This window comes from Purpureocillium lilacinum, assembly GCF_023168085.1.
Source record: "Purpureocillium lilacinum CBS 284.36 DNA, scaffold_4, whole genome shotgun sequence".
NCBI lineage: Eukaryota > Fungi > Ascomycota > Sordariomycetes > Hypocreales > Ophiocordycipitaceae > Purpureocillium > Purpureocillium lilacinum.
This window is the reverse complement of record NW_027072114.1, coordinates 4,369,707-4,380,032: the sequence shown is the minus strand read 5'-3', so window position 1 is coordinate 4,380,032 and position 10,326 is coordinate 4,369,707. Positions and strand designations below refer to the sequence as shown.

At 59.0% G+C, this 10,326-nt stretch overlaps 5 protein-coding genes across 5 annotated transcripts; 4 read left to right on the top strand and 1 right to left on the bottom strand.

Moving 5' to 3' along the window:
- PLICBS_006490 (uncharacterized protein) lies at positions 1-858 on the top strand (the record flags this gene model as incomplete). The annotated part of the gene is made up of 1 exon (XM_065600951.1): positions 1-858. The coding sequence occupies one exon, from the start codon at positions 1-3 to the stop codon at positions 856-858; it is 858 nt and encodes a 285-aa protein (XP_065457023.1).
- A 504-nt stretch (positions 859-1,362) lies between these two features.
- On the top strand, positions 1,363-2,659 carry PLICBS_006489 (uncharacterized protein; the record flags this gene model as incomplete). Its single annotated transcript, XM_065600950.1, has 5 exons — positions 1,363-1,485; positions 1,518-1,980; positions 2,119-2,207; positions 2,323-2,422; positions 2,514-2,659. The coding sequence occupies 5 exons, from the start codon at positions 1,363-1,365 to the stop codon at positions 2,657-2,659; spliced, it is 921 nt and encodes a 306-aa protein (XP_065457022.1).
- Positions 2,660-2,794: 135 nt separating this feature from the next.
- PLICBS_006488 (uncharacterized protein) lies at positions 2,795-4,171 on the bottom strand (the record flags this gene model as incomplete). The annotated part of the gene is made up of 4 exons (XM_018328303.1): positions 2,795-2,833; positions 2,911-3,003; positions 3,108-3,322; positions 3,436-4,171. 4 exons carry the CDS (start codon positions 4,169-4,171, stop codon positions 2,795-2,797), a joined length of 1,083 nt encoding a protein of 360 aa, XP_018173161.1.
- Positions 4,172-6,314: 2,143 nt separating this feature from the next.
- PLICBS_006487 (uncharacterized protein) lies at positions 6,315-7,385 on the top strand (the record flags this gene model as incomplete). Its single annotated transcript, XM_018328304.1, has 1 exon — positions 6,315-7,385. The coding sequence occupies one exon, from the start codon at positions 6,315-6,317 to the stop codon at positions 7,383-7,385; it is 1,071 nt and encodes a 356-aa protein (XP_018173162.1).
- A 753-nt stretch (positions 7,386-8,138) lies between these two features.
- PLICBS_006486 (uncharacterized protein) lies at positions 8,139-8,753 on the top strand (the record flags this gene model as incomplete). The annotated part of the gene is made up of 1 exon (XM_018328305.2): positions 8,139-8,753. One exon carries the CDS (start codon positions 8,139-8,141, stop codon positions 8,751-8,753), a length of 615 nt encoding a protein of 204 aa, XP_018173163.2.
- Positions 8,754-10,326: the final 1,573 nt, after the last annotated feature.

Genomic DNA, 10,326 nt, shown 5'->3' with positions numbered 1-10,326 from the left:
ATGTCTGGCAGTAACCCGCTCCAGAATAGCTACGGCCCAGAGGCAGTGCCGAATCAGACAACGTACCAGCCGCCTCTGGAATACTATGGCGACACATCTCAGTACAAGCAACTGGCGCCGTGGGAGAAGACGGGAGATGCGGCCCCGGAAGTCGTGGTGCCACCAACAACAACAAAGGATGCACAAAATGGAGACACCAACCGAAAACGAATCCTTGGCCTCCCCGTCGCCGCGTTCTGGATAGTCGTCGCCTTGATAATCCTGATTGTGCTCGGCATCGGCATTGGCGTTGGCGTCGGCGTCGGGCTGAAGAACGCCAATGCTCAGCCCGTCAACACCACCGAGCCGCCTTCTGAGCCGCCATTACCAACGCCCACGGGCTTATCATCGACCGGTTCACAATCCGCCACAACCAGCAGCAGCAGCAGTAGCACGCGGTCGTCGACAACAGGCTCCGCGGCGACGGCAGCCGTCACCTCGGGCACGCACGGGCTCGCCGACAACAGCTGCAACTTCACGGCGCCGCGGACGTACCACGCCGGCGACGACGTGACCTTTGTGCAGTACTGCTTCACCGACTGGCCCAACGGCGAGGACGCGGCCGACGGCTCGGGCAAGATCCGCGACATTGCGCGGACGACCGTGTACACGTTTGAGGACTGCATGGGCGCGTGCGTCAAGTACAACAGCAGGGCCAAGTCTGGCGGCGGCACCAAGTGCCAGGGCGTCACGTACAACTCCAACTTGACGAGCATAATCGAGGTCGGAAGACAGGGCGGGAATTGTTTCCTCAAGGACAAGAAGGGGCGGGACGTACAAGGCAGCGCCGAGTCTGCTTGCGCGGCCGTTGCGTTGTGATGAGCCCAAGCCCGGGCCGCCGCTGCTCTGGGCGCGACATGTACATGTTCCATACCATGAATATATTGTGTTATTTAGGTTCCGGGGACCTGCTTCTTGAGTCTCTCCTCGGCTATCTTAAAGAGTGCAGTAATCTGTATTCACTTCAACTCTTCGCCCCGAGGATTACACCTGCTATGCCTTACGGTATAGCGCAGATAAGCGTTGTACATGTACTGTTAAAGCCTGCTAATATAAGTTAACTACGCGTTCTATAAACGTACTTGACATAGGGAAGGGTATCTATAGTTCCTCTTATAACTATATGTAGCATACGACGACGTGGCCATGCAGTATCGACGCGACGACACCAACATCAGCGTTTCCAGCTGAGGATCGCCACGGCGAGGCGAGTGCGACTTCCAATGGCTTGCTCACGCGACGGGAGGCGGAGCTCATGCGCCTGATTGTGACAAAGCCCGGAACTTTGCGCTGCAGGTGCGTCGCGTCGCGCTGAGGGAGCGCATGGTCCTGTATGGGATCCTCGCGTGGGCGAGCCACGACGATGCGCTGCGGAGGGAGGAGAGCGGCGGCGGCGGCGGCGGCGGCGGCAAGGGCAGCTGCAAGGGCAGCGAGGGTGGCGGCAGCGTCTACAACAGCACCAACAACATCGGGAGCAGCGGCGGCAGGGCGGCAGAGGGCTAGCCGAGGCGGCGAGCTGGATACAGCTCCGGCGGGCCATCTACGTGAGCATCGTGCGCGAGCAGAGGATCGACATTCCGCCGCGTGCCTTTGAGGGCTCTGCGGCGGTGAGGCGCGGGCCTCGCGATGGCACCCGTGGTGGTAGTGGCGAGGACGAGGATGAGGCTGAGGACGACGGCGACGACAAGAGCGTCCCCAATCGGGTGGTGTATCTGTTTGGACGGATCTTGCAGATGTGCATTCCTGCGCGGAAGGTTGGCACCGACGATGGTAGTCGTGGTGGTGGTCATGGTGGTGGTGGTGGCCTCGCCCAGCTGGAGGGAGAGCTGGACGCCTGGTATGAGGCCCGCCTGGCGTCGTTTGTGCCGGGGCACTGGGACGAGGCGCATCTGGAGGGCGGCAGGCCGTTTACCCTCTTGTACATGATTGCGGGCGTGCCCGGTATGTCGACGGCTGATCTCTCTCTTACAAACACACACCCACACAGTCTCTCTCTCTCCCCCTCTGATTAATGACTGGCAACGTCCAAACGATAGCTGACACGAGACGGAATGAAGCAATCGGCCTACTTCGCGGCAGAGATCGTCTCGCAATTACAGCGACGCAACGCCCTGGCCGTGGGCTACGGGTACGCTGCGGCCAAGGCAAGGGCAGAAAGCCAGATGGGTGTGCGTGTGGTTGGCTGGTCAGGGGGCGTATGCGCTCCGGTCGTGTCGACGAGAGAACATGTGCTGATTGCTGAACACTTTTGGAGGGCTGTGACTGACGCAGACATGGACACAGGGCACCATCGCACGCCATCTCGGGATCCTCATGGCCCTCGCGCTGGCCAACGACCATGCCAAGAATGCGTTTTACCTCCCTGCGCACATGCTGTACTTTTGTGAGTGAGAAAACACCATGCTCGTACGATGGACGGCCAGACACTCGGGGCTGATGTGAACTTTGGACGACCAACAAAATGGATTATGTAGGCGGATATTGCATCAGTCATACACTGCAACGCAAGCACGCGCTCTTGTATCTGGACAGGGTGCAGCAGGCCGTGCAGTGGCGGACGGGATTCGTCAAGAAGACGCTGCGGGAGCAGTGGGCCGAGTTCGATGGCGTTGAGTCTTGACAGAAGGTGTCTGTCTCCTGCATTGCATGTATCTGTCGCAGTGCAGCAACAGGGGCGGCTACAACTATGCCAGCTTGGGGACAGAGAGAACCAGTGGTGCAAGGTTCATGTTCCGCCCTCCTTGCGCGCACAACCTTATAGGCCGTCGTCGAACGTGTAGTGGTTCGACCACCGCTGCAACTCGTCAGGACCCAAGACTCTATGCAACAGTCACGGGTGGCTCGGGGGGGAGAGGAGTTTGCGCAACGCACCGTGTCCCATGGCCGCGCCGAGTTGACGAAGCGCAGGTCCGTGCCGAGCCTGATGCGGTTGTCCGGGTCGTCGTTGATGGTCGACGCATGGATCTATACCACGCGGAATACACCAACAATGTAAGCGCATGCCGCCTCAGACAGACGAGAGGTTAGGGACGGGAGACATGTCTCGAGGCCCCCCCGACACAACGTACCATGTGCGGCGAATGCAGCACCACGTCGCCCGCCTCGTATGCCGCCACCAGCCACCGCCGCCCGTGCTGCCGGCCAAACGCCGCCGGCCCGTCGCTCAGGAACCCCGTGCTCATCATGTTGGCGTTGAAGGCGTCGCGCGTCTCCTCGTCCGACATGCCCGCCGCGCGCGCCTTGGCGGCGAAGTCGTCTTCGATCTGTGCGCCCAGCGCCTCCCCTTGCGCATATCATCCGTTAGCTGCTTCGTACTGTCCTCCCGCGGCGGGGATCTGCATCGGCCGCCTTTGGTTCGGGGGAGAGGGAAGAGATGGTGGGCTGACGGCGACGCACCTCCTTCGAGATAGATGAGCCCGCCGCCCTCGAGCCGCACGTCGCCCATCGGCACCCACGCGGTCACGGACGTCGGCTCGCCGTACCGCATAAACGACTGGTCGTAGTGCACGCCAATGGCCCTGTTGCCCGGCGTGTTGTTGCGCAGCAGCGAGCGCCGCACAGCGAGCGTGTCCTCGCCCCAGCTCGAGAAGCGCGCCACGAAGTCGTACAGCGCCGGGTGGCGTGCGAACCCACGCGTGCCTCTGCCGCCTGCTGCTCCGTCCTTGCTGCCGTCGCTGCCGTCTCTACCCTCGCTGCTGCCGCCGCCCGCGTACCACGGCTCCGTGTGCGCCCGGAGCGCCGCGTCCGTAAACAGCACGGACCGCGCCGACGACGACCCCCCCGGGCGCGCGTTCTTGACGCTCCCCGCGCCGATGCCCGGGAAGTCGGCGGCCGACGCGCCCTCGGCGTCGAAGATGCCGTCGACGGGCGCCGTGCCGGGCTTGAGCACACCGGTCGGCGCCAGGCTGGTGAAGTAGGCGGCGCGGGCGGCGAGGACGTCGTCGCGCGGGAGCAGGCCCTTGAGGAAGAGGTAGCCGTCGGCGGCGTAGCGCTCGCGGAGCGCGGCGAGCGGCTCGGAGGGGTGGGAGGCGCGGAGGGGGCGGACGGAGGACGGGTCGAGGGGCCCGTCGTTGACGCGCAGGTGGACGCCCGCGATGGTGGGCTGCAGCTGCTCGGCGGCGGCGTGAGGCATGGTGATGTGGACGGACGGCCGGTGGTGATGCTCGATGACTGTCAGTGTCTCGTTTGTGAGCGAACCATGAGGTGAGGCAAATAAGGCAGGAGAAAAGAATGGGCGGCCGAGATGGTTTGAATATTGACATGTAGAGATTGCCACGCAGGACAGTAATCGGACCGGACATGGAGCGTTAATGTAGGACCTGTGATGGTCTGCAGACCTGCTGCAGACCATCACAGTTGGGTTGCCGTGTAAGTCGAAAAGGGAAAGGGACCCCGACGCCGCCACGGCATCAGGCCCCCGGCAGCCAGTTGAGTGCCCTGCCGCCCAGTCCAGTCAGATATGAATCCCGCGGGGTAAATTCCCCGAATCGGCACGGGTGGCCATTGAACACAGCACTGGCCCCAAGGCTTCAATGCCGACTTGCGGCAGCACTGCCATTCCCCGCCGAAGCCCATCTTCTGCGGCCAACGAGATCGACGCACCCTCGCTCGGCCGCTGGTAGCAGAGTGTCTCCGACCAAGCATCGGAGGGAGGCCTGGCCTCCAACTCTCGTCTACGGACCAGAACCTGAAGGCGGGGCTGACATGGTGCCACAGCGCCATCTTCAGTGTCAGTGGCGTTTTTTGGCACGATGCTCATCTAGATTATCGCACGAGAACTGGATCATGCAGACGATGAGACACCGGAAAGCATGTAGATCAATGATAGCGACATCTTAGTGTGGTCCTTTATAACCGGATGCCGTGGGCGACCTGCTAATAGCCCACGGTACAGTCGACAACTGGTAGTCGACGGCCTTCATCGACCCAGGTTGGAGAGTAGTATCTCTTCTGTTGCCGGGCTGGAAGCACAGCTGCTACTTGAGCATGTTCAATACTCTTGTTGCAGTGGAAAGACGCGACATGCATCCAGTCGCCCGCTCCTCGCCAGTCAAGCATCTTTGCGCCGCATCTTGACAGTCTGCTTCGACGAAGTCGATAATTCTCTGACCATTTGGGCTGTGTGAGCAATGCTCTCGTTTCCGGAAGCGGTTCGACATGGGCTCTCTTGCGCTCCATTCCAGGCATTATCGCACTTTCTGCGCCCCGATCCAACCCGCGGGTGTATGTAGGCATGTGTGCATAGAATGAAGCCGGCGACTTCTTGCTGTGCCCCCAGCCAATGCGTCTGGCCGAAACGCGCGCAAATTTTGGCGACGAGCCGAGCATCGCCGTTTGAAGCCATTGTGTCGCGCGCTGCTTCGTCCCGCATCTCCCATAGCTCGCAGACCGTGCGGCGGTCTCACGAGTTGACATGATCACAACTCGGGCCACGCCTACATTGGAGCTGCGCAGTCGCCTCAGTGTCTTGTAACTTGGTACGTTTGTGGGAACTACATGTAGTCTCAGTGGACAGGGTGCTCTCTCGCCCTGGGGCAAGTGACACACGATCCAGTCATGTTGCTAAAAATACGTCCGACAAGTCCAGATGTCTTGCGTCTGCGAAACATTTCGGCTGTCCACGTGAGCGTGGTTGAAAGACATTTGCTATGGCACCATGGGAGGAGCATCATCGTGGAGATGGGGAAATGCCTTGCCCAACTCCTTCCAGTCGTATAAACTGGTGGCAAGGCCCTCTGTGCCCCGCTGCTCAAGCCCATCTGCCCGCAGGCCCCGTACATCCACCCAATGCCGACTTCCGCAACCCAGAGACACGGCAAGCCCCAGTCTTTCGGCGCTTGATTGGCTCTCTCGTATGGCTCGATGGCCAACTAGGCGGATCGGAGCCGGAGGAACAGACAACAGATGGCCATCGCGGTACATGTTTGGGCCTTTCGTAAGGACATGCGCTCCCGTGTCATGCCATGCCATAGGGATACCCGTGGCGTCATGCTCGGCGAGCATGGAATGGCAGCTGTCACGAGCGTTCATTCGTTCTCCCCGCCGCAGCCACAAGTGATGCGTCTGACGGGTATTTCCCGCCATCCCTAGTGCGAGGCGACGGCTTCGAGCCGAGGCTCGTTTGGCCGCTCTGGCGGCGAACTAAATAACAGCCATGAGATCTGCCCGCACCACGGTCGGCGGCTAAACTCTCAGAACCCTTCCCCTCTCGAGGAGATAATCACTCGACTTGACATCCGTCCGCGGTTTCCCCAGTCTAGAGTCAGAGACGAAGCATGGCTTCAACACAAACCGAGAGCGCGCGCGCAGCGCCGCCTGCCACGGCGCAAACATCTCAGTACCGCACGTCGAAGCGCCCCGTTCCGACCGACCTCCAAGGCAAACCGATCCCTCAGAAAGAGAGATGGCTGTACGCGACAACGGCACTCGGCAATGGCTCGAAGCTCCGCTCCCTGACCGCCAACGCCGTTCTCATCACCGCGTTTGTGCTGTTTAACTCGTCCTCCTATGGCCGCAGTGTGTACGACAACCTCGAGCGTACATACGGAGAGTACAACTTGAACTTGTGGGGCACCTTCATTATCACGTCTGTCTTCTTCTGGGTCTGGGGTGCCGTGTTCGCGATCCCCGATCTTACCGGGTGGCCGAGGTGGCTGTTCAAGTACAAGACGCAACCCTTTATTCGCGTGAGCGGGCAAGAATACCTGCGCATCTTCGCCATTGGGCTGCGCAACCAGTTCTTCGTCGCCCTGCCTCTCGTCGCGCTCACCGTTCACCTCGGTCAGATCAGGCCAGTCAGTTCGGCGGCGCTGCCAGGGCCACTGCGGACCGTCGCTACCGTCATCTTCGACATGCTCTGCACGGAGGTGGGCTTCTACTACATCCATCGGTCGTTTCACTCCAAGGGCCTCTACTCCTTGTTTCACAAGCAGCACCACGAATTCACGGCTCCCGTGGGAATCGCCTCGACGTACTGCTCCATGACGGAGCACGTATTCTCGAACCTGTTGCCCAACGTCCTCGGCGCAATGATCGTGCCGCACCACTGGGCCCAGCAGGTCTTTATTTTCGTCTCTCTCGAGTTCGGGACCATTTGCTCCCATTCCGGGTACAACATTCCGTGGATGTCGTCCAATCTGCAGCACGACTTCCACCACTTTGCCTTTGATGAGAATTTTGGGCCGACGGGGCTGTTGGATGCGTTTCATCGGACCAACGCCAAGTTTAAGAAGACGATGCAGGAGGCGAGGCAACGGACGGAAGGAGACGAAGAGCGGGCGAGGCGGATGGTCTTGGAGAGACTCGCTACGATCGAGAGCGAAGACACGGCGGCGAAGCGTAAGTGATATCCGTTTGGTGAAACGGGACAGCGCCTGTCTCAGCGAACGTGGACAATGGCCAAGGTCTAGCTAGACATGCTGTAATCAAGGGAGGTGTTGCTTTATCCAATTTGATGGCTCTATCGTGTGAACCACAACCATTTCCGTCGTCGGAAAGCAAACGAATGCCCCTGTCCTAGCCTTGGCACAGTCCAATGCCCCAAGCAACGATGACCAATAGTGTTTTCAATCTGACAGCTGTGTGCTGGCTACTCGCCTGTTTCGTCGTGCCTTCTGCCCTCCTGCTCCGTCATTCTTGTGTTGCGTAACCTGGCGCGAAGCAAGAGGCTCGGTTATACACTTTGGTCCTTTGTGCACCCTTCCATACAAAGGCGTCTTCACGGCGGGATCAAGTGAGCCCTTCGCTCATTCTGTTCCATGTATGACATTTCACTCTACACTGAAGTGCCACGAGGCACTTGCTCACTAAAGATGTTGCGCAACGCATCGCGACAACGTATCGTAGCTAGCGGGCATGGAGCGGTCGGCTGCGAGTCACTGCACTCGTTCCATGATTCCCGTTTCATCTTCCAAACCGCTCTACAACAGGAGCCAGGTATATATACACCCATGGAGATGGCTGTGATATCCAAGCCCAGTCCAACAATTGACATACTCTGCAAGACCTGCCTGCCACGATACACATTTCTTTCTCCGTTTCCGCCTTGGCCTTATCAACAGTAATCGAAAGCAGAGTCGGTACACGAGACCTCCATCACCATGCCCAGTTCCCGTAATCAAGGTTTCCTCGACGCCGCCGCCATGGTTCTAGGTGGCGGCAATCGTTCGTGGAGCGAGATCCGCGAGTTCGTAGACCGCTACGGCCCCCTCCACGCCTTCCCCATGTACCAATACGCGGCGCCGGCCGGCTCGCAAGCGCGTAGTGTGTGGGAGACCACGTGGGAAACGTACAACCGTCTCCTCGGATGGGAGAGCGAGCGGGCCCGGCTGTACGCTGAACTGCAGGGACTTTCCCCGGAGGATGCAGATTATTCTCGCCTTGCGCAGGAATACCAGCAAGCAGACCAATACTGCATGGCGGCAAGAGATGCCCTGGAGTCCGCTCATGGCCAGGGAAGCCACAGGATTGTAGAGGGTCTGAATCAAGAGGTCCACGCCGAGGAAACGCGTCAGATGCAGCTCGAAGAGGTGCGCCCTGGCCCCCAGATGACCACGGGCATGGCCGACTTCTACAACGGAAATCCCAACGTGCAGGCGTATCCCGACGACCTGCAGGTGGCTGGATGGGACACAGCGCCACAGCAAGGGCCCAGCGGCAGCGGTCAAGCTGCGCCGTCGCACGCGAAGAAGTCTCGTCGCTCGCGCCGGCATTAGACTCCCATTACCATTGCCATGGGCAGCCCGTAGACCATTCACAGAGAGCTCAGATACCCACGAAGAAGCAAAAAAAAAGCACATTCTGGAGTGCTAGTCTTTAGGAATGCTGGCCCGTGACTTGTCGCTCTTTCGTGCACCATGTAGACCCAGCAATGGCCGCTGCCACCTCTTTTGTCATTGCCCAACAGACGTCCCGACCCTACCAACCCCCCTTCCGTAGGCACAAGGTGTAGGGGCTGGGCAGGCAGTGGCCGAAGAGAGAATGTGATATGATGTTTGGTGGTTGTCAATCACGATCCTCCAGTCAATAGCGTTGCTGTTAGTATCCACCGACTTGCGCAACCTCTGAGGATCAACCACAAGCCATGACGCACGACTACTCTTCGATATCCCCATAAAAAATGAACATCCTGAAGAAACTGTTTTTTAGGAATGTCGCTTTTGTCTCAAACGTGACTCCGGCATGGCGTTGATGCTCGGTGACATAAAGTTGTGAATTCTCCCGCGCAGCCACTATCGACGTCATTAACATGTCTCATAGAGCCATCCCAGAAAGCTGCTGCCGACACGGGCGAGCCAATGGAGGGCCAGCCGTTGCTGCAGCCGAATGCAGCTTCCGAGGGCCTCTTGATAGCGAGGTTCGGGTGTTTCGCGAGTATCCAGCGGGCTATCTTCACCCTGGAAGAAACCGGTATTACTGCTTTCTCGGATATGGCCACGAGCGTATGCCAATGTCGAGGTACATCCGACTTGCTTTGGGACATGGCCTGCCCATGCATGAAATGGTGAGCCACGTAATGAAATATGGCCCAATGCATCACTTTAGATTTTTCTGGTTCTGGAGCAACGAGGACAGGGAAGGGTGGATGGAGCTATGGTGTGTCATGAAAAATTGCCTGAGACAGTACGACATTGAGCTTGTTCGACGTGCGGTGGGCGTCGACCAGGAGCCGCCTACGGTCATTTTTCCTACGTTGCGACCACGCGCCAAGCTCAGCATTGTTGACGAACCAGGCATCTTTGAGAGGCTCCTGGGCCTCCTCGGAATACATGAAAGAAGAACAGGAGAGACGAGGGTGGATGGTCGCCCGAGGAAAGTCCAAGCCCGTGAAGAGGGCCCCTCAGTCGAGGAGCCTCACGACTTTTAGTGTTGCGGTAGGCTAGTCTCTGAAAGTCAAAGGCCAAAGAAATGCCTTGGTAGCGAACCCATTTAACAGAGGTACACGCAAAACCGTACATGCCGTAGTACGGCGACGTTAGACAGTGCCACTGCCGTGCCTTGGGGTTGCGGCCAGCTCCAGAGTCGATGCTACTGGCGCCTTATACTAAAGGCAATTACTCAAGCCAGCCCAAGAACAAGAGTCAATAGAGTGTCATACTTCCGGCGTATGCCAGAGCCGACGCTAGCTTGGATAGCAGCAAGATAAGACCCGTTACATAAGGCTCTGAGTTGCCCAGCGCAACTGGGCCGTGCGCTTCCAACCTTTTGGTTGCATCGAACTCTGATGCCGGAATCCTTCGCTGGCGTGAGCTTTTATTGCTAAGGCCGGCTGAAGGTGCAAGTGAAGCA